Below are 24530 nucleotides of genomic sequence, written 5' to 3' on the forward strand. Positions count from 1 at the left end.
AGGGATGGGGTGTGTTTCTGCTCAAGTACTGCCTGCAGCTGAGTGATTAGGGTGCTTTCAGGACCAGGGGAAAGCAGATTTTTCTTGACTGCCTTTAAACTCCTGCATGCTAAAACACTGCTTATGAAGAAGACATTGTCAAGACCTCCTTCCCTTTCTCCTTTTCTTCTTCTGGTGCTTGAATCAAAGCGACTAGTGCTACACTGGCTGTAGTGCAGGTTTCCATATGTGCGTTGGGCATATTATGTTTCTGGGACCTCATCCCTTTGGCAAAGAGTTCCCATTGGAATTGTGGCATCGCTTAAAAATAGAGGCTGGGTTGGTTATTGCTGGTAGGGTCAAGGCAGTCCTGAGAATATCAAGGAGCACAACACAGGCATTTGTTAAAGTCTTGCTTTTGGTACCAAAATCCTTTCGTCAAGTTGTGACTAAAAATGTAAGTAGCCACAGAGCAAGGAATTAGAGTCAGTAGCCAGTCTTTTCCAGCCAGCATTTTGATAAATGTTGTATAAATTATAGTATAGTATAAATTATAGGCATATAAATTACAACGTGTAGCATGGGATATTTGAACTGCTGGGGGTTTAATCCTGCATGTATGGCATAGCCGACATACTGTTTCCATCATTTTAATAACCTTTATAGAGCAGGTGGCTGATGCAGTTAATGCTGCTATCATTTTTCTTTCCTTATGTGATTTGCTGTGATGACAGTTCTGTTGTTTCATTTGGAGTATTTAAGGCTATTAAGAAGCATTTTTAAGCAATCATCTAGTATTTTCAAGCATGCCTAAAGCATATAGGGTGTCACACCTTTTCACACTGCATATTTCTAAATAAGTATATATGTTCTGTGTCAATCTGTGGAAAAACTATGGACAAGATCACCAGCTGTGATAAACTGCCTAGCTTAATTTAGTTAGATGAAGTTATGCCCTCATGTTCCAGATGGGGATCAAGCCCAACATCTTACAATTGCAAAGATTTAAAAGATGTGAAATATTTTTAAGATCACGGAAGTATAAATTTTGCATTTCAAAGACAAAATACAGAAACCAGTATGTCATCAAACCATTTATTTTTCTTCCAAGTTTGAGAGTAAATTGACAAGAGATCAGCAATTGGCAGGAGAACAAATGAAACATATTGAAAGAGCCAATTTGCTAGTATCGAGGGAGGCAGATGTGTCAGTTTTACATCTGCTCAACCAAAGTCCTTGTTGCTGTTTCTTCCCATCCTCCTTTAAAAAAATATTTAAATATTTAAAGGTTTAATTATTAGATAATTGAATAATCCTTTACAAATGACCAAGGAGCACCCTATTCATTGAAGAGGCTCTTTCATCACCATGCTGTGATTCTGGCAGTTGCAGTTCATTTGTGGAAGTTTCTGGGTTTTTCCCAGAACTCGTCACACCTGACACACACCAGATTTCAATTGCAGCTGAGTAGCTTCCTGGGCCTCAATACTCCAGATGCCAATTTACTACCTCTTTCTTGAACTAGCTGTTAAAAGGGAGGGAAATGGAGAGAGCGGTGAGATTTTCACTGACAGTCTGCTTCAGGATGTAGGCAGAAATCATGGCAATGAGCAGCAGAAGTTAAAAAAAAACACGCAAGGGTAAGCACTTCCATGTTTTTAAATACAGGCAGCAAGATGGGACCCTTGCATTGTTGCTTTCCCTGGGAAGCACGCAGGCAGGCACGAGCTAAGTCTGTCAATAGATGTTAGTCAGAGCTCTAAGCCTGAAGGGTGGTGGCAGCTCTTGTTGGAAGGAATATGTACAGATAATGATATGAGTAATTCTCTGCCCTTGACTTTCCCCATAACTGTTTGCTAGCCACTGTTCCCTTTATTGTTAGCGTATCATCTGTCACGTTCTTGTGAGGAGGATTTTTAAAATGTGTCAACAAAATGAGGTAATACAATTATGTAATTCTTAGTATGTCATTAATTTCTGAGGGGTTCTTTGTGATGAAGTCAGGGCTGTTGGATTAGGCACCAATGAAAATGCCTCTTGACTCTCTAGAGACATATTCGATATGCAGAACTATGAAGGTCAACAGAGACGCCTGTATTTGCCAGAACAGTTTACACTTGCCTACTTTGCCCTTTGTTATCAGGGGCAACCTCTTGCTGAGCAGCCACCAAAGATGAGTTTTCCTGCTGTGCTGATGGCTTCTAATTATGCTGTTCCCATTATCATCTCAACAACATCCCTCAGCAGAAATCGGTGTGCTGAAGCACCGCTGACATAAAAGACGTGGGCAGTATTTGTCATGCAGTCCATTGGAGCATCTGTAGCCCTTCCCCGTGCTTAGTGTAGATGGGAAGTCTTCAGCAGCAGCTGGCAAATGTTGAATTATTAAATTGTGTCTACAGCACTTCATATAATTATTGCCCAAGTGATAGTACGGAGAGATAAGCCTGATGTCGACAAGCAGACATTTCCACCTTTGGAGTTTGGTTAACAGGCTTGCTGTTTTGAAATTCAAGAAAAGTCCACTCTGTCAGGAAGGATTTAAATAGAAAATTAAATGGGTTTGCATATTGCTCTGCATGACAGATTTTTTGTTAGGCTTCAAAGTCTGCGTGATCTAACCAAGCATGTGGAAGTAAGATACGTACTTCTGAGTGCTGTAATAGTTGTAGTCATTGTGGAGAAGTGTTAAATATAAGCACTTACCTCAAATGTTATTTTAATCCACTAAATATTCTGTAAATTAATACTGCTGTATTTGGAGGCAGGAGAACAGGGATGGTTGAAATCATTTTTGGGTGGATTCTTGTTTGGCTGTCTGTTCAGAGGGAATTGACTCTCTGGTGAGCATTTCTTCCTCAAGGAAACAAATGTAGACGAGAGAGATGACTTCACAATTATGACTTGACTAGAAATAACTGCAGCAGTAGCTACGTTTGCTTTTCCTGTCTCTTTCTGCTGAAGTGCAATTAGTACACTGCTTGCCTCTTTCTGTGAGATGGTTGTAGGCACTGTTACTGTGAAGGAACATAAGCTGCCACTGCACTCGTTCTTTGTGCACGCAGTTGAAAAAGACAGCTCTGCTACAGTGACAGAAAACATCACAGCAACAAAACACACTATTTTATCTGATGGGGGTAACAATATCTCAGCTAATAAAATGGCTGTCATCCCTGCCCATTTGATAGATAAGGAAGCTGAGGACGTTTGGACGCTCTTTGTTGGTGCGCCAAGTTGCAATTATCCTATGGCAGAGCCTTTCTGGGCTACGATTGAAACATTTTGAGAGGGAAAGTGCTTCAATAAGCGAATTTCATTGGATTTGATGATGACATCGCTCACACAATGGCTGGCAAAACCAAAAACACTTTAAGTAGAACTAGGAAAATGTGGCCTCATTTAATCTGCCTTGGATGTCCTTGCCACATTCATTTATTTGTATTGTATGTTGGATGTAAACAAGTCTAATTCTGAACTTCTTGTGTTGACCTTTTCTGGCATTGAGATCAAAGTGCTGTCTGCAATAAAGATGAGAAGACTTTAAAGACTTGAGTGGCTTGTCAGAGTAGGGTATGTTTAAACATAAAATAACACAGTGGTGCAGCCTTTGGCTAAAACAGGCACCAAATGAAGTTCTAAAGAAATCTGTTGCTTCTCAAGGAACCTATCATTATCTTGCAGTTTAATGATCTAAAATTGGACTTGTTTTGAAAACAATTTTTCCCTCTTTCCTGGCCTTCAACTCAGGGTGGCTCGACCACTTGCCTCTAACACATGTAACGTGGATGTCACTAGTCAAGAGGAAGGGGATGCCCTGGGCAGATTTGAAGGCTGGTAAAGCCCTCCTCTGAACAGAAGTCATCCCTCTGTAAAATGTTAACCTTTCCAAAGTACAGCATTACCATTTTTGCAACAGTGTGTGTTGCTGTCCCATCCTCAACACGCCCTTTCTCCTGGCTCCAGCTGTCCCCTACCACGGATCTTTCAGTGGGTCTCTGTAGGAGATCCTGGAGGTTGACTTTACAGTGCCTGATCTAAAGCCAAGGCAGCTGGAGTAAGAATTTAAGGTCTAATCCAGTATTTTCAAATTTAACAGTTTGATCATTTGAAAATACATGTCTTTTAAACACTACTTTTCTCTGTGCATAGTCAGTATTTAGACTTGAGATGTAAACCTACTCCACTTGACTGAATAAACAAAAGAAATATTTAATGCTTACTGTAACATAAAGTTTGCGACAAATCTGAGAACAGAGAACATTTCCCATCAAACTATTCTGGGATCTTCAGTATCTTGACTAAGCTGGGACTTTTGGAGCAAAACTAAGGATATCCTATAGAACTCCCTGTGCTAGTACATCCAGAGACGCGTGCAGAGGACAAAAGGCAATGACTTTTTTCTAATGAACAAAACATTTGATATGTGATGTCATAGCTTTCCTGGATTAAAAATACAGTAACAGTCTTTACTGTTGCTTTTTGCTAAACCAGTTTCTTGTCCAATGCTTTCTAAAAAGAAAATTGCAGAGCTTGTCCACATATCTAACAAATGGCTCAGTTTTCAGGGATACCTGACACGCTGTAGAAATCTACCCAGTGCTTTTGCAGGTTTATTTGATAATCAAGATGTTTATTTTGATTGTTTCCTTCAACTTAGGTTTAGGCTCTTAATTTGAGAGGTTTATTTCAATAAATTAGTAGTATTTTTTGAGCGATTTTCTCAGGAAACAAGTTTTCAGCATTTCCAACTGAGAGCTTTGCAGCTCAGATACTTGGAAAATTACCAGTGACAGGTTTCTGCAGTGCTGCCCTCTCTGACAGACCCCCAGAATGGCAGGTTGTGTTTTACGTGGCTTTATTAAGTACCTTACGACAACTGTCCTTTTCTGTGGCTTCTGCTTTCTTAGTGTGTAAATTCTCAATTTAATCAGTTGCAGCAGCGTTTTCTCTGTTTTTTGTAATTGGTACTTTGTGGCCAGGTGCTTGAGCTGACACAGCGCAGTGCTGCTTAAACACGGTGCTATGTCCAGGCTAATAGAGCCTGTGGTTAAAGGGCTAATTAGTCGGGCTAGAGAGCTGTGCTTGTGGTACGACCCACCTCTGAGCTCCAGGCAGCCCTGCAGTGTGACGTGTAGCCATGTCTCCAGTTGCTGAAAGACACACAGCATTTATACAACATATCCACACCCTCCCACCTGTCAGTACTTCCAGGCATAAAATGCACATAACGCTTTATGTGGCAGGTTGTATCACGGGAGGAAAACTTGAAAGGGTTTTCAATTCTAACTGGTGCCACATTTCAACATTGTGCCCTGTTATAAGTATTCTGCCCAAACTGTAGATACGTTTTTAATGGAACTTTTATGGTTTTGCCTACTAAATATGTTTTGTTTCTTTGGGATAATAAAATCCTTAGCCCCTGTATCTAAGAATAAACACCCTTACTAGAAAATTACCCAGTTATGTAGACACTAGTGATTGTGAATAAAGGGAATATTTCAATCTAATATGTAATAAATGTTGAAGAACAAAGCTGTTGATATAGTCAGAAAGGGAAAAATCACTTCAGGTTGAATTAGGACACTACACGCTTCCCTTGCACTCAAAATCCATTTAGATGCCTGAGTGGCTTAACTCATTCTGCCGTTTGACATGGAGCTAAAGTTTTTCAAATTGCATGCATTAGCTCTTTCTGGGCCTTTCTTTCTATCAAAACCATTTGGCAGGACAAGACCATGGGCTCCTCGCTTCAAAGCTGTAGGATGGGGAGATGAAGGAGGAAATCTGGCCTTTAGAGCGGTCTGGGGTTTGGAAGAGGTTGTTCCAGGAAGGTGAAGGGCTATATACTTTTCACATTAACAAATTCCACTGAGATGATATTTGGCTCTTATATGGGAATTTGACTGTTTTTACCAAAAAAAAAATGCAACCCTTTAACTGGGCCTGAGCAGTACTGTACATCTAACTTCTCCCTAGTTTTATAACTTCTAGTTTCACTTGCATCATTATATTCAGCTTTAATTCACATTAGAAGAAAAGGAGGGGATGAAACCAAACCCTGTATGTCTTCACAGTGATTTCTGTTATCAGAAATGAACCACTGGGGTGAGTCTCTGAGAACATCACTGTCAGTAGTTAAGATATTTTCAACATGGAGTTAAATACTTACAGCATTGACAGTAGCTGGAAATACTTCAGTGGTTACTGTTGAAGTCATTAGTTTAGCTGAAGTAATGCTGGCATGTTTTCCCTCTGGGTAGAATTCCTCAGTCAAATTGTCTCCTCCTTGCCAGACCATATTTGATATCTTCAGGTTTGGAGACTGGATGTTTTCCAGTAATTAATGGCTTTTCTCAGCTATAGATTGAAATTATTTCCTTTTGTGAATGAGTCCAATATCCAGTAGTGAAGCTATTGAATTCCAGAGGATTTATATAAGATAACTTACAAATAGAAGTAATATCAAAACGACATTGTCGCCAAGCCACAATGAAGCTGTGTGGGCCATTTTAGAAGATGCTTAGTTCACATGTAATTTTTGACAAGACTGAAACTGTATTGACTTGGAAAAAAACTCAAAAATCTATTCTCTGCTATTGGTGTTATCTTCTTCTAGTGACCTAACCTTAGCATTAACTTAGAGCAATACAGGCCCATGCGTCTCATAGATTAGTATTAGGTCACCTCATCTAACCTCCTGCATAGTATAGCAATCAAATCTCATCAAGCTACTCATCTTGAGTGCTGTAACTTGGGTTTGACAAAAGTACATCATGAACTCAATGTCTGCGATGCCCAGACTAGACTCCTCAAAGTACTTCGTCCACTCAGAGAATAATTAGCCTGTGGTTTCAGAAATCAATGAATACTGTTCCACAATGGAAAAAAAATAGCTTTTCCTGTAGTCACCATCTTATGGCCTTCCATGTTATTTGAGCTATTACTTCTCTCACAGCAATTTTACCACATCTTTTATTGTATTCTGCTTTTTAAACCCAAAATGGAACATAATACAGATCTGAAAGCTAAAAGCAAGAAATGTTTTTACTACTGTTTCGTATATTTTACAGCAAATTATTTTCCAAAGGATAAAATTTATTGAAGATAATGTAGTACAATGACACCTGCACTTTAATGTACCACCTATTTCTAAGGAGCAGATTCAAAAGCATGAAGAGGGACTTCTAGTTAAATGCTGATGAGCTTGGCTGTCCTTTCTACATATGGATCTGTTCTTGTTGCCCAAATATAGATTTCCTACTAAACCTCTTAAATCTTGTTATATCGTGATTTAGCAAGAACTTTCTCGGTAGAGTTCAATTTTTCTTATCCCTTCTAAAAATGCTGCTAAGATGGTAAATGTAAACTGACAGAGTTTATCTCCCCAGGGCCAGGAAGGAAGTCTGGAAATGTGAGACATAAGAACTCATGCTCATCCTGACTTTGAGCCCTGTGTTTCACTTGCTGTTATGCAGGGCAGTGCTGAGATCACCACCTCTGAGTGATGGCCCTCATGTAACTGGCCGTAGGAGACATCCAAGTAGTCAGTGGGGATTAGATATGCACAGAGTCATCCTGACATGCTTGTACTGCCTTTCTTTCAATGCGTTTAACGTCTGTTGAGTGTGGTTCAGATGGATCCCAATATCTGGTGCAATCTCTTTGCAGCTAGTGGGGAAAAGTTTCCTCTACAGGAATACAGTTTACAGACTCTGCTGGAGGATGCAAAAGAAAGTTTGGATTTAAAAAAATAACAGAATATGCTATACTTAGATATTTTTGTTCAGAATGTTCTGCAAACAGAGCTTTTAGAAATTAGTTTTGGAAATAACAAAAAAAGGTACGCTGAGAATTAAACAACTTTGAGTCCTTTTTTCCTGAATGCTGTTATAGAGTGGCTGCTGTACTATTGAGGGGATATGTGTGCACAGCATAAATAAATCATGGTATTTATTTATAGAAACTGAAGAAAGGGTTAAACAGTGCAATCAAGATTTCAGCCTCACATTCAGCTATACTGACTTCATGGTCTTGATTCTATGCCAACATTATGGTAAACAGAAAATGCAATGAGAAATCCGCAAGAAATGACAATGCAGAATGGTCTTGCTGTAGGTTGTCTGGCTTTTGTTTGAGTTTGTGGTTGTTTTGGTTTGTTTTGGTTTTTTTTAAATATGGTTCTATTTGCAGTGCTTAAACAGAACTTCTACTTGGGTTGCCCATTCATTTCTGCATTTATCCACTGGCAAGTCCCTCACAGGAATGTTCCGCTGTGCTGCTCACTTTCCTTTAAGCAAAGATATTCTGATTGTGCATGTGCTGTTTTATGTTTCAGTTAAAAAACAATTTTCAGTGAAAACAAGCAAGTTAGCAACAAAAGTGAAAGCTTGATCGAGAATGATGTCACTTAATAATAGGGAATGTTCTAAAACTCTTCTGGTGGTAGCACTAAGAAAAACATTGACACCTGCACATCGGCACTTCAAATCCAGTATATTCCCCTTCAGCTGCACCTCACCTCGTCTCAGTTCCATGTTTTTGAAGAAGGCAAACCAAGAAACTGGTGATATGTCTCAATTACACTTTGACTAGTCCTTGAGTAGTAAGCTTGACATGGGGTGTCTGCCACCATGTTGAGGCTGCATGTTGGTAATTAGCTCTGTGTGGGGTGAAGGATGGAAGGAAGAGCAATGAGGTCTTCATTCTTGACTCTTGGCAGACTTTGCTTCTTTGCTTCTATAAAAGCAAAAATGCAGGTTAATGGGAGCCACTCCTTGGACTTCAGTGAGTTTGGGGTCAGGCTCTGTTATAGAAGCAGACTTTTCACACACTTAAACCAAAAATGAGCATGTTCTGCTCGCTCAGAAGTAAATGCAGAAACAGTCCTGCTATTTCAGAGCCTGCCACAAGAAGGAGTGATAGAGCAGGTCATTACTGAGGGAAATCCTTCAGAGGTAAGAGACGAACCTGAGGTTGCCCATCTGCCCACTCTAGGAAGGACTTGGGCAAATAGGTCTTAATTTCTGCCTCCCAAATGTATAAGGCAGTCAAATGAAATGACAGGAGATGGTTCCCATTAGCTCGCATTAGAAGTATTTTTAACATAGATCTAGCTCTATGCCTGGATAATTACTTTTTAAACCATTACAGAGCTCTGTGTACTTTCTCGTTTGTGTCCACCACCATGTGCCATCTGTGCAACGAACTCGCAAGCCTCACAGTGTCACCGGCATCAAGTTTTGAAACTGCCTATTGTGCTCTGCCAAGGGCTCCCAGACCAGCACGATGACAATCCTCCAAGAGCATCTGGGTGCTTCCAGCTCCTGTCACAGGAGCTATTGCTGTGTGGTGTTCAAGACCCTAAGACTTTGTCCTGTGTGACTGAAGGAAAAGTCCATATCCTGACAGAGAGTAGCATTATTTCTTATCGCAGCCTTGTAGAGAGCTTGATAAAGCTCATCAGATAATGCTTAATATTCCTCTGCTTCATTTGAACTGTGTTGTCTCTCACCCTCTTCTTCACATCTTGCTTATCCATACCATAATGGGGCCACAGTGGTTTTCATGTATAAGCTGTAAAGAGGTGATGCACTTCCCGACTGTGTTTTCTGAAGAAATATTTTTCTTATTTTCTTTTGAAATTTGGGAAATAGCTGCCTGGAACTCTTTCATCCCTCTTAACCAAACTGTTTGCTAAGCTGTTCTCCTTCTATTTTATCTCTTGCTTGAGACCAAAATGTTTAGATTTGGGTGGTGACGTCTGACTCGTTCACATCCTGTCAGATGGGAGCCTTGAGTTGTTTGAGCTCTCTGTATGGCTAACCAGGACATGCATGTGACTGGAATTGAAAATGGTATTAATGTTTTATCCTCTCCTATTCAGTGTCTATAATCCAGTTTTCTAGATAATTTACTTGGTCATCACTCCTGACAACCAAAGGCAGTTTGAGAACTTCAGCTGACCATCTTCACCCTGGATTGTTTCCATTTCACTCATGACTCCTCACTATCTCTGACAATATTCTCCTACAGGCCCTCTCCTTCTTTAGCTTTGCATTTTAACAGCTCATCAGATCAGGTGCTTGGCTGGTGAATTAATGCCAAATTCCTGGGAGAAAGGCAGGAGGGGAGCCTGGAGTGCTCCAGGTGCAAGGAGGTCATGGTCTGCTTCCCTGGAGAGTGAGTGGCAGCTCCTGCTCCCTTGTGCTCTTCGCCTCCACCCCTGACAGGTGCCCGAGACCCTGCTCACCATATCAGCAGAGGGTGCCTGACCAGCTCTGAGTTTTGCCTGTAACAGAAGGGGTGAACCTTCACAGCACTCACAGGTCTCCCCCTCAGGATTCAGTCAGGGAAGGGGTGTCAGCGAGACAATAATACGTAATTTGGAGTTTGGACACCCACACTGAAGCTCCCCACTTGCAGCTGCCCAGCTCTGAAGCTTTCTTGCTGGGTCTCTGCTGTCAGTGCAGCTCTAAATCCTGCACTGGGGGAGTGGGGGGCTGCTGCCGCTGCCTGCAGTGCACCTGAGTCCTGTTCTCAAGAGGAGACTGAGCTGGGGAAAAGATAGAACAGGGATTCTCAACTTCACACCTCCCTCTGTTTCACTAATTTGAGCACTCTGTTCCTTTTTTTCCCCTGCAGATGCTTGTCTGGATAAATGTTTTGTTTCTAGTTAAGGAATAGCCCTTTTACAGATTTCCCCCCTGCTATTCTTCACATATGAGTGAACACAAATTATAGATTTTCTTCTTTTTGATTCTTCACAAGTGTTGAAAAGGCAGGTTGTTCTGTGTGGCTAAACAAATGACAATTTCATCACTGGCACTTACCCAATAATAAATGCTTTTCATGTTTAATTTGTAATGTCTGAAAATATCAGCAAAAGATGAGGGAAGTAGTTTAGATAATATATTAACCTCTCCAAACCCTGTCCATTCTCTGAAGCTCAAACTGAGTGTGTTTTGAATATGTAGGAACATGCCTTTCCTTCTTCTTGTAGAATGTTCTGCCCTGTTCCTTAAACTGAGACTATGGATTTTTTTTGTTATGAAGCCCTTTCATTCAGCCAGACATGCAAGAACTGCTGATTTAGAATCATCTCTGTGTATACACATGATCTGTGAAAAATGTGAGAGAAAATATTTGTTTGCTGAATTAGAGACTTCTGGGAGACCAGCTAGCTGCAGAGACATCAAGTTTAAACCAGTTAAAAACTCCTGGCAAGCTATTAAAACATCCTGAGAAGGCATTGCAGAGAGCTCTTTCACAGAGGTGGAGTTAGGAAATCTTAGCAAGACAGAGCTTGTAGTGGCAAGATGTCTCATGCAGCAACTGCATAGTCTCCTGCCCCAGCGTAGGACAAAGATGAATCGGGCCCTTTATGAAACCAATTCATATTTAAATAAGAGTTCCAGCCCAGTTCTGCAGTCTCAGGCAGTTTTTCTAAGCATCTGCTCCTTCATGCTGATTTAGACCAAACTTGAATGCTGAATCTTTGGAGAATCATAAACAAATTGTGTTAAATTGCCATTAATGGAAGCACATCGCAAGGAAGGAAAGGCAAGGCTGTTAATGATATTGCTGTTCTTAACTGAGGCTGCGATGGCTGTAGACGCGCAGTCCTGCAGCACAGAAGTAATGTATGTAAGATCAGCCGCTGTTCTGAGACCTCCAGACAAACTGAGCACAGCAGGGTGAGTGGCGCTGGAATTTGTTTTACAGGAAGCCTTTCATTTCCTTGCTTTTGAGGGGTTAAGTGAGGCACTTCAAGTACTGTTCTCCCATGAGGGTTGCAGGAGGGAAGGGTAGTTTTTCGTTTCCCCCGGGGGCTCCATAGCAGCTCTGGCAGCAGAGGCTGCTGTCGAAAGAGAACAGCCGGATGCAGTGAATCAATGTATTCCCCAGCCACTCCAGCTGCGTTTCCTTCCTACCAGCGCTGTCCACTTTTCAGACTCCTGTGTCCAATACTGGTCCCCAGCCCCATGCTGCAACTGCCGTTCATGATAGACAGGTAAGCCCCAGAGGCCTCTAACCTTGGTTTCAAAAGGCCTGGATAGGGGCAAATTTAATTTTTGGTGTTTTAATTGCTTGTTTATGTCATCTGGGCAATGGACTGAATAGGGTGTGAATGTGGTATACAGTTTGTGTACAGACTGTAGTACACAGTAGTGGCCTCAGTATGACTTGCATATGGTCCGTAGTAACGTCAAGCTTTGATTAAACTTATGAAAAACACGCCGTCGGGCCTATGCTTGTTTAGGCATGGCCTTGGGAAAAATCAGGTTATCAAATTCGAGCTCTGTGAGGAGTTCTTAATTTATTAAAATCCTTTTCTGGAATGTCAAGGTGTTGAAAGAGTTCATCTGCAAGAGCCAGATTTCTGCTGCCCTGGGAAGCCTGTTGCCCCTCTGGCCAGCCTGGCTGCTTACCCATGTCAGAGCCTGCGAAGAACCCGACCCGTGGCACAGGCTGCAGAACTGGGGCCCCTGCCAAAGCACCAGAAGTGTGCTCTCCCTGTAGCAAGGCCCAAGTAGAAAGCCTTGGGAGACGTAGGCCTGACTGGCAGATATCTGGATGTAATTTATACCCCTCGGTGACAGGGGAAGACTTCCACCAGTGCCCAAAGTTTTTAGTGGAACTACTCAATCCTAAACCGATGGTCTTCTCATTTTCAAGAGACTAGTAGAGATATGATTACATGCAGGCAGTAGCTGATTCCATCTAACCATGATTATATTTATGTACAGTAAAATACATAGTAACTGCATTTTTAAGGTGAAAATGGAGAAATGGGTTTATTTTACACCTCTATCATGTAAGCATCCTACCAATATTCAGGTACACATACATACATATTACTGTATCCACCCATCTTTGGGCTATTTAACCCAAATTTCCTAGAAAATTATTTATAACCTTCCTTACATTATGATTTTTAATGATGAAACTTTAGATCAAAACCATAAAACAAACAAAAAAAAGCCCTAGCAACCTACTCCCCAATCCCCAGCTGTCATTTCTTAAGACAGTTCAGCTATTCAGGGAATGTCTTGTGTATTAAACAGACTTGAATGCATCATTACCATTTAGCCACCACAATTAACCTTGTCATTTGGCCAATCTCATCTCTAAAAGTCTCCAAATTTTTCATCAGTTACTGGAAAAAAAAAAATCTTTAAAATAATCTGCATTCCTGAAACACTGTCTGCAGTGTTAAATGAGTGTCTGTGCCAGAAGTGAATGCATGGGCCATAATTAAATTAGATAGCAACAAAATAGGTTGATTATATGCTTGTTGGACAGGTAATTCTCTAAAAAAAAAAAAAAACAAACAAACCCTAAAACCAAAATATTTTTCCATCTATAAATCCTGTTGTTTTCTTCGATGTCCTTTAAATCGCAAATCAAATACTACTATTAATCATGTAATATTTGGAAAATTACTTTAGCCTCTGCTCTTCACGTTGAACTACTGTCTGAAGAAAAAGTTTAAGTTGTTTACAGAGAGAACTAGAAGATATTTTTGCCATCATTGTTGAACTTGTAAAATATTTTGTGTGAAATTAGGCAGATTAAACACATGTAGTCAAAGTGTACATGAAACTCTTTTTTAATTGAAAATTACTTCTTCATTTGCCTTTCTCATTAACCGAGTAGTTTTCCATAGTGAGCACCACCCTGAGCCTACTTACGTCAGCGACTTTGATATCATTAATTTCAGTGGAAGCAGGATGTGGTCCAGTAAATTATCCCCCAGCATGGTCTGCTCAGTATTACATTAGACCATGGGAAAAATGAAAAGACAGCTCCTTAAGAATTTAACTATTTAAAATATTCATTCTGGTTTGTTTTGTAAGTTACTGCTATAATTTCTCAATGTTCTAAAGATTTCTTAAGTTATCCGAAAGCTGCTCTTAGTAGACAAGCCCCTGAGGCAATATAGTCACCATCAAACCCCTTACAGACATCCTAAATTCTGAGGAAAAACACCAATAATCCAGTAAAGTTAATTAAGCATAATTGCAAAGAATTGGTTGATGACCACTGCATGAGTCATTTTAATATTGCTTATAAACTCTTTGGACCACCTGAAAAAGGTCATATTGCTGGATTTTGAAGACAATAGTTGAACGCCCAGGAAACAGGTTTAAAAGAAACATTTTTGCCTGTAGCTTTTCTCTCCTTGTCTCTTTATTCCTCTGGTTTGAATGAGGTCCTAAAGTCGTCAGCGTCCTTTTACTTTTCATCTTCCAAGACTACTATTTCATGAGCTTTCCAAAGTGAGCATATGTGTTTTTCTAGGATGTATAATACTCTCTCAGGACCAAGTTAACTGATAGGATAGTCTGCTTTTTTTTTTTTTTTTTTTGGCATTAAATGCCCAGAATCCAGGAGCAAAGTGAGGTAGTAAAAGAGCCAAACTGACACACACAAATGATATGTGAAGAAGTGGACCTTGTTACCAAGATTTTGTTCTGACACCTGGTCTCTGAAATGCCACGTGCCAGACTGGATTTTTCGTATTCTCATGCTTTGCTTTTGAACATGGACAACATGATATTATTTCCTCTCTATCATAATTTCTCTTTAATTTAACTTGGTTTTACTTTGATAAGACCTAAGTCTTATACCTCTACTGCACTCCTATGAATATCAAAGCTGTAGAATAAATATTGCTGATGTGTGTTGGCACAGTACTTTTATACTTGGATTCCTCATTAAATTACATTCAGTTTTAGTTATAATGAGCATAATTCATTTGATATTGTTGACCCAAACTCTTCTGAGGAAAGCTGTAGTTCTGAATTGATATTTGTATCTCTGAGTCAACTGAGTAACATTCAAAATCATGTCAGACTTCAAATCATGTCAGACAAAAAAAAAAAATGTTCTGTTCCAGGGTTATGTTGGGGGTTGTGACTAAGTTATATTACAGGAATATATTCCTGGAACACTTTGCGGCTCTTGCTGTACTTTAAATCTTACCGCTGCCCTAGCTTGCCTGACACTTTACTTATCTGTACCCTATCTTTGTAAACATGTTATGAGAACACTATCAGGAAAGCAAAAGCACCTTCCTGAAACTCATCCTTGTGTGTCTTTTCTGAAATCATATTTCTTCTCACTGTCATGCTCCTTATTCGTTCTTCTTCAATAAATTGTTATTTCTCTTGCTGTTATAATTCTCTCCTGTCATTCATTGTGAGTACCTTTTGCTTGAAAACAGGAACAAAATCCCAGTAGATTTCAGGAAGCATTTAGCTTGTTTCCTTTCTCAAAATGTAGAAAATGGATAACTTCAATCAGAGTGTCATCTTCTTTGGGAGAGCATGATTTGTTTGTTGCAGAGTTTTGGGGTGCTCAGTATTCTGGGTGTTACTCTCAGTTTGATAGGTAGAATGTCTGGATAAGGAAGCTTTTGAAATTTTTCTCTATTTGGTCTGAAAAGTATTCAATGGACAACAGAGACCTTGGAAGATTCTAGAGAGGAAACAGTTTTATTGAGTCATTGCAGATCAACTGTACAGTTCAAAGCACGAGTTTATGATTTCATTTAACCTTTGATCATGGTAGCTGGATCCCCATGCTCATGACGATAGCACATGCAGAGGCTTTGCAGAGATGAAGTGGTCTTAAAACTGGTGTGTATATTTCCTTTTTCATGTATCATTGGAGGCATGGGATTAGCCCTGTAAGAGAGATCACGTAAATTTACAGGTACAAAAACCATGACTTCCACAGCAATTGCTAAGAGGTAAAGATCAAGCCATTAACCTTCTTTGGTGTTAGGGAATGAAGTGAGTGACTTCTTGATATCCTTTTGAGCTCTATTTTCTACGATTCTAAATTTCCAGATGCATCCCTGAGGTGACTCTCTACCTGTAGATTTTTGGGTAGCAAAGAAATGTTGTTAAATACAACCATGGCAGAACATGTGCTTGTATCAATCCTTTATTCCAAGTGAATATCCAGTTAAACCTTTCACTTCAGCATCCCACAGGTTTTCCCATTTGTTAACTCACATAGGATGAGGGCAGAAGAGTGCTGTTGAAAACCTGATTACGTTTTTGTCAATGGGAAAACTATATAGACAAACACGAAGAGTGCCAGCTCAGCATTCAAAATTTATATAAATAAAATACCAGAGGCCAAATTAGACTTTTACTTTACTGTTTTCTTCAAACGGCAAGTGCAAATATATTTCTCCATAATTTATGTCTTGACAGATGATAATGAATGTGCAAATGCTACTCAGCTTTGTGGAGAGCATGCCAACTGCACAAACACGGTGGGAAGTTATTTCTGTACATGTGTGCCTGGCTTCAAATCCAGCAACGGTCAACAAACTTTTATACCTAATGATGGAACCTCCTGCGTGGGTAAGTTGCTAATATCTACCAGCTACCTTTACATTTTCACTTTTCTCTTAGTGTGTCTGCTAGTTACAGAAACCCAGCAAAACGCTTTCAGATTGGTGAAGTTTGGAGTCCGGATGTACAATTCCTACGATTTGGACGGGTACAGACTTAATATTCCAGTTCAGGCCCACACTTTTCACTGATAACACAGCAGATGCCATTGCTTTCAGCAACAATTCCATCTTGTATCTGCTTGCAATATTTTTATTGACTTGCTAGAGTTTTAGGCAATGAATATATAGAAGATAACACAGAAACCCTCAATCCACCTATTTATGGCACAAAAAAATCTGTGAGGAAGGTGGTCATAACCTTAAAACAAAGCAGAGTGAGAAAGCATTCTGCTTTCAGGTCACTCTGGATCAACAAAATTCCCTATACATTTAACCTATTATGCCCCAAATATCTTTTGTCTGGGGGCTTGGGTTGACATATTTTGGGTAATTTTTCAAGTCTGATCAAAAGCAATGAGCAAGATCAGTAGTTATCCTACCTCCTGTGCCATCCATCAGCCTCTGTTTCTGTAGCAGTTGATGCAACATGTTCAAGATTACAGGGGAGGAAAAAGTTCTGTGGAAAAATGTTATTTCTGAACAACTGTGGAATCCTTTAGGATTTCCTTTGAATGGAAGAACTGTAACTACTTCTCTTTTTTCAACCTCCTAGTAATTTTCTCTGTATGCTGCAGCAGTCCTCAGGGAATGGGAAAATGAGAAATAAATCTATTGCCCTTTACACCTTTATGCTGACTGTGTCTCGTTCTAGATATGTCTCCTGTGAGCTTGTAAGTGCTGACAACCTCTCTTCTTACTGCTCTTAATATCAGTAGAATGGCTGCATATTAAGCCAGAAAGTGATCTAATCAACATTTCTTGCCCATTGCTCACATTCATCTAAAAGAGCTCTGGTTTATCCAGCCACTATGAATCGTTCTTAAATTAGCTGGGATTGAGACTGTTGGCACGTTGAGCTGTAAATATTCTCTCCATTTCTGGTCCAGGCTTTGATTTTTACATTATGATATTTCCCCAGCTTCAGAAGTTTTATCTTCAAAATTATTTCTCTGACTGGTTTTGTGTCACTTTTTTTTTTTTCCCTTCCTTCCCTCTTTGCTGGGCAGACTGATCTTTTCTTATCCTCTACTAGGGGTTAGTTTGCCACTTTTCTTCTCCATTTTGCAAATCCATATGGGCGGAGCTGAGAGCTTCCAAAACTCATATGGAAATAAAAAATTACCAGTGGGCACCATTTCTCATAAAACAAGTGTACTAATTACTGTACCAAGCAGTGAGTCCTAAAGACAACCTCTTGATCCACAATTAATTTTCTACTTTATCTGTCAGAGAAACCATAATGGGATAATTTTTACCCAATGGATCTGCTGCTACAGGTAGGAGATATGACTTGCATGCAAGCAACTAACAATAGTGTAGTCAGAGTGTACTACAGCTGAAGCAAACACTGAAGTTGTCATTGTAAATAGAATCATTTACGATGAAAAAGACCTTTAAAATCGTTAAGTCCAGCCATTAACCTAACACTGACGAGTCCACCACTAAACCATGTCTGTACGCATCACATCTACATGTCTTTTAAAAGCCTTCAGGGATGGTGACTCAACCACTTTCCTGGGCAGCCTGTTCCAGTGCTTACCAGCCCTTTCATTCCTAATATCCAATCTAAACCTCCCCTGGTGAAACTTGAGGCCATTTCGTCTTGTCCTGTTGCTCGTTACTTGGGAGAAGAGACAGACCCTCACTTTGCTACAACCTCTGTTCAGGTAGTTCACAGAATCACAGGATGTCCGGGGTTGGAAGGGAGCTTGAAAGATCTTCTAGTCCAGCCCCCCTGCCAAAGCAGGATCACCTAGAGGAGGTCACACAGGAACATGTCCAGGCAGGGTTTGAATGTCTCCAGAGAAGGAGACTCCACACACTCCCTGGGCAGCCTGTGCCAGGGCTCTGTCACCCTCACAGGGAAAAAGTTTTTTTAAATATTTTTGTGAAACTTCCTGTGCTCCAGCTTGCACCCATTGTTCATTGTCCTGTCGTTGGATATCACTGAGAAGAGCCTGGCTCAGTCCTCCTGACACTCACCCTTGACATATTTATAAACATTAATGGGGTCATTCCTCAGTCTTCTCCAAGGTAAAGAGACCCAGCTCCTTCAGCCTCTCCTCACAAGGGAGATATTCCACTCTCTTCATCATCTCTGTGGCTCTGTGCTGGACTCTCTCCAGCAGTTCCCTGTCTCTCTTGAGAGACATCCAAGCCATGACCAGACAGTTTCTCTGGGAGAGTACTGTGGGAAACCATGCCAAAGGCTTTACTAAAGTCCAGGTAGACATCCACTGCCTTTCCCTCATCCACTGAGTCACCTTGTCATAGAAGGAGGTTAGGTTAGTTAAGCAGGACATGTCTTTCAAAACCCTATGCTGACTGGGCCTGATCACCCGGTTGTCCTGCGTGTGCTGCATGATGACACTGAGGATGATCCACTCTCAAGAGAGTGGATCGAAAGAAAACTTGGGACAACCAGAATGCTGACCAGAATGCTGCCTTTTGTGTTGAAGGTTAGTGGTATTTCATCCATGTTATCAGGCAGAATTGATGAAGAAGTGACAGTGAAATATGGAGGTAGAGGAGGAACTGGAGTGTAGGAAGGGAGAGAGAGAAAAGGAAAAAGAGAAAGGAAAGAGAGAGGGAAAAAAAGAGGTATACAGAAATGTGATATTTCTGAAGATGATATTTATCTGCTGTCCTGAATGTAAGCTATTAAAAACTATTTACTGTGTAAAAGCTGTGCTTTTCCCTTAGACTACACATTTTATTGAACGTTCGGCTGCAGATAAAGAGGTGAAATATAAACCTACTTTTTTTCTCCCCAGTCAACACAGTAAAAAACATTAAAATGACCATCCATGAAATGCAAGTGACATCCGTGCCACTCTGCCTTTTCCAGGAACACGTTATTAGTTTTCTTCAGGTATTTCTGAGAATGCTGGGAAGGCACCATTTTCCATCACATCTTTTTCTTTAAGGGAGTTGTACAGTGGATGGGATATGGCATTATGCCACATTGCTAACTTTTCTTTTACCCATGCCATTTGTAGACTTTTTAATTTCTACTTCATGTGTGCTGCTGCCTTCCACAGTGTGGAAACATGGGGAGGGAACATCTAGTCCTTTGCAATTGGACTTTTCAATCACTTGCAAGCTACTAATAAGCTGAAGGTATAATGTAGACATCAAGCTGTCTTGACTGACTGGTGAGGAATCAAAGCGATGTAGGTACAATCCAGTAATTGGCAAGACTGAACATAATAACTGTTCTCAGTGCTTTTAATTTAATTGGAATTTCCTTGCGTGCTACAGTAAATGAGGAGTGACAAAGCACAGAAATAAAATAAAAGGTTATAAATCTATTTTCACACTAGCCTAAGTGGTGTTGGTGATATTATTTTTCTGATCAGAGCTATTATAAAAGCTTCAAAGTTCGGCTCCAGGATTTGTTTTGGATATTTATTAAAAGGCCGGGGCTTTTTTCAGAGCGGGGGCAAATGCTCCTCTATATAAAAAGCTGCTGGTCTGCAACCTTTGCTCAGGAACGTATTTTGTGAAGACTGTTCACGCAAGCCTTGGCAGCCCAGTCCTGCTCCCATGGTAGATCAAGGAGGACAGTTTGAGATCCTTGCCCCAAAGCTCCAGTAAAATTGGATAGCTGAAAGCACTGGCAAGCTGTTGTCTGTGTGTGGTCTAACAATTGCATATTCAGTTGAAAAGGCATAACTACAAAATAGAAAGAAACAAAAATCTACAGCTACTGCACACGATATTTCAAAGGAGGAACTTAAAAGCCGCATTCTTGCAACAGTCACAAATTGTTGGCCGCCCCTGACAATCTCATTGATTTAAAAGCTGATTAGTACCTTGCAAGATCAGGCATATTGCCTTTTAGTTTTGTCATCCAGGAGTTGTGGGTTTTTTTCTCCAGGAAACAGTAAATTAGATAGATGTGATATGGTGTCATTCCATATGGACAGCTCAACTGTAGAAATTCTATTTGCATTTACTCAATAGGGTGTCTCTATCAGATTTTAAACAGCCGTCTTGTTGCTAGAGATATGTCTGGATGCTTGAGTTTCTGCTGTAGTTCTGGATAATCCCGACTTCTAACTGAAATCTCCATTACACTTAAAATCTGACATAATTACAAAAAGAAGGGTAATTTGTGTGACTGCCCAATAATGACAAATTAAAGGTTCATGAAAAGTAAAAAAAGTCATAATAATTTTGACATCTTTGCATCAGTAAATCATATGGAAACCTGATATCTAGCCACAGTAGTCTGGAAAGCAGTCAAATATTTATTCATTTATTTATTTATTATAAGTCATTGTAAATTTTAGCAGAGATTGATGTAATTTTCTGGTGGTTTAGCACTGCATTACATGCTGAATATCTTGTTATGAGGCACATGTCCTTGTCTGTGTAGCTGATGAGGCTAAAGACATCTTCAGTATAAGCCTGATGTGTGTTCTTGTTCTACAAACTGGTATTGTCATAGTGTTCACCCTTGCCCTTTCAACTTATTCAAAGTTTTTCTGCCTTACACAGGGTCACACAGCAGAGCACTGACAAGCAACTACTTGTTTCAAAAAGAGCTTTATGATTTACTGATGTTAGAGGTTATTTAAATGCCAAGAGTAAGAACTTCAGCCTTATGACTTTAAATGACAGTGTTTAATTATGAAGTAGCTTGTGTGTAGCACTATATCACGCTTTTTCCCTGCCTTTTCTTCACTTTTGATGGATTCATTGATGTGCAATGTGGTTATCTCTGTGATTCCTGAGGTCACAGAAACCCTACAAATGCAGCTAATGCAAAACTTGACTCATTAAAGGGAGACATTTGCAGTTTGGGGCACTAAATAGAGAAACAAACTTCTGCCCTAATGCTGATAATTATAATTTAACTTAATACTTCAAGTTTCAGTGCTTGCACCAACCCAGTTGAACACAGAGCCTCCTTGGTGGCTCTCCCTGAGGAGCTGAGGTGGTTGTGCTGGGGAAAGCAAATCATCTCCAGACCCACCTCTCCTTCCCATCTGTGCCATGTGCAAATCTGAACAGCTTTTCAATGGGAGCTTCTGAACCTCAGCCTTAAAATACAACATTTCGGGTGCAAATCAGAGCCACTGCTCAGTGAGGAAAATAGGGATATGAAAGTGAGATGGGACCTCAACCATCTCCTTGAACCTCAAGATGACCTCTAGGATTACAAGCAGAAGAAGGGGAGCTGGGTAATTAGGCACAAACCAGCAAAAACTGTATGGATGCAGAAACTGTTGGGATACTCTATTAGCAGTTCAAATGCATTTCACAGTTGCCCCATATAAATAAAATAAAATTAAATAAAATTCGTCTGATTATTTATGGAGGCTCTCTTGCCATTAATAAAGAATGTTCTACAAAGTTACCAAAAATGCTGGCCAAATAGGCAGATGGTATCCTTCAGACATCTTTCTGCATTCCCTAGGTATATCCACAGACACACAGTGTATTTTTCCATTTTCCCACAATTCCCGTTTCTCTAGCAGGCTTATTTCATATATATTATTGCTCATTTCTGTTCAACTCTTTTTTGAAAACTACCAAGAATTTTGTATCAAAACAACAGTTCCTGGATGCTGATGGTGCATTTCCAGCCCCTTCTACCTGCTTTCTGACTGTCCTTAACACCCATCCAGCTGTGCAAAGGCATCCTGTTAATTCAGATAGCTGTTCTCTACAAATTGATTAGTCAGTTCTTCTTTTTCACCAATTTCTGTCACAAATTCAATGTTGTGCCAGTTCTTAGCTTAGGTTGTCTTCCTCTCTTGGTTCATCCATTCTTGTCTTTACCTTTAGTATTCTTCAGGTCAGTTCTCAGGCTGTTCCTTTAAATCTGCTTATGTTTCACTTCTTCATTTTTCAGCTTTTTTTTTGTCAGATATACCTCTCCCAAAGCTGTTCACTTTTTTCTCCTTTCCAGAACAGCACTTCACAGTCCATTACTTCATTCTTCAGAATTATTTGGTATTGTTCCCAGTTTACTTTCTCCTTTGAGTTATTTGATCTCCATCCTCAGCCAACCAAATAATGCAAAATAATCCTTACTCCTGCCAGAGTTAGTACTCAGTTCTCCTAAAGTGATCAATTCATGGATTCCCTTATTAGAATTAATCAGTTTTACTCTTGGACTGTGCTCCACCCAGTTACCGAACCTCTCTACCTAATAGCAAATTATTTAGAAGCCATTTTAGGCAAACGTAATTTAAACGTGGATTAAAAAAAAAAAAAAAGACATGCCAAGCACTTTAAAGGGCACAGAGCTTAAATCTCAGATTAACAAGATGGATAGAGTGATCTTTTCTAGCATCTTTTTAAAGCCGTGACTTAAAATAAAGGGCTTTGGTTTTCTTTCTCTTTCCTAACTGAATCATAAGGCTGAGAAAATCTATTTAGTCTAATCTCTGGAAAATGGATTTCAGATGATTTGCATCATGCTGAGAATTTTGTTATGATAGAATTAATATTTACACTCATGGTTTTAAAACATGAACAATGCACTATTTTATAGTAATAAAAGTGATAGCATAAAAATATGATCAATTGTGATTTATCTTTCCAATCTCTGAATATTATAATTGTCAGGTGTTTTGCCATTTAGTTTTTGCTTTTTTTTTTTCTATTCCATGAAATTTTATTATGAAGCTGTTTGCAGTGTGCAGGCCTATTATCAACAAAGCAGCAAGGTGTTAGTCTGTAAATACTTAATAAAAAATTCAATTTCTCACGATATTTGCAGATGTAGATGAGTGCAGCAACGAAGGAACTGTTGCCTGTGGAGATCATGCAAAATGTGAAAACGTGGATGGAGGGTTTAACTGCTCCTGTAAGGAAGGTTATCAACCATCCACAGGAAAATTGCAGTTTAAGCCAAATGATGGCACTTCCTGCCAAGGTACATGATATTATAAAGGTTTATGTGTTATTATAGAGCTATATCTTCTGAGAAACCCAGCAGCGCCTCTTTATCTTCAGTTAGATTAATCAGCAAGACATGAAAAAAGAGGCAAGACAGGGGCATCTACATTTCCTGAGAACAGAATCATTTCGTAAATGTATTTTTATGAACACTGTGATGAAATCCATTTGAAACAATGATTACCCCCTCACAGTTGTCGCATTTGTACTCCTCTCTGCAAATTTGAGTTGTCTTTTAACTTCACCTGTGGAAGTCCCAAGGAAAGGGGCCAAACTCTCTACCTGAGTAGAACAAAAGCCCTAAGTCCAGCCCAGTGCTCTAACTTTGGCCAAGATAAAGTTTCAGAAGTTGAAGTTTGAGAATGGAGTGCTGTGTCTTATGTCCATAAATTTAGCATGCTGGTGGTTTGGGGAATAACTTAAACAAGAGCTCTTACAATGAGTGTATACTGAATATTGATTAAATTGCAATATATAATTAGTTTCTTTTTAATTTCTACAGAAAATCCGAAGGCCAAGTGTGAGTTATACAAAGACTGTATAGCTGAACATATTAATAGAACTTTAGCTGGAGTAAGTAGCGTTGCTTTATAGATTAATTTCCAAATCCTATAATTGTTTCTGTTTGAAATTGTTATTTCAATTATAATAGTTCTTAAGGAGCTTTTAACAAATGCTTGAGGCATACAATTGAACTTAAGCATGTTTACAGAAGTCTTTTTAATAATTTCAAATTATTTGAACTGGGTTGTATGTTCAAATCGTGATAATAACTTGCTGGGTATCTGTGTGTTCTGTTCCAGCGAAGTGAGTCATGATGCATGAAAAATTCAGAAGTGTGGTAATCACTCAGCTGTTTCTGTAATTTCTGAAGTTACACACTGCTGCATTTACTGATGTGCAATTATTTGCTTGTTCAGAGTGAAAGGCAGCAAGATAGCTTACAAAAGTAATGTCAACAAGTGACAAAATAGAAAATGGAGCAGTAACATCCTGGTATGCTGGTATATTTACTCTTCAAAGCATTATACGCAAAGTGGTACAGAATTTGTAGACTCAGAGACTCTGGACTCAAGATTTTTATTTCACCAGAAGCAGGCATTCC

The 24530-nt window shown here is 39.7% G+C and overlaps 1 protein-coding gene across 1 annotated transcript in view; it reads left to right on the forward strand.

Moving 5' to 3' along the window:
• Nucleotides 1-24530, forward strand: part of ELTD1 (EGF, latrophilin and seven transmembrane domain containing 1) — a 70535-nt gene that overhangs the window by 19917 nt on the left and 26088 nt on the right. The window contains exons 3-4 of the mRNA XM_009870748.1: nt 16206-16358; nt 23928-23998. Coding sequence (XP_009869050.1) covers nt 16206-16358; nt 23928-23998 — 224 coding nt within the window. The remainder of the gene's footprint in view (nt 1-16205; nt 16359-23927; nt 23999-24530) is intronic.

The sequence above is a fragment of the Apaloderma vittatum genome, unplaced genomic scaffold (assembly GCF_000703405.1).
Source record: "Apaloderma vittatum isolate BGI_N311 unplaced genomic scaffold, ASM70340v1 scaffold246, whole genome shotgun sequence".
In the NCBI taxonomy this organism is placed as follows: Eukaryota; Metazoa; Chordata; class Aves; order Trogoniformes; family Trogonidae; genus Apaloderma; species Apaloderma vittatum.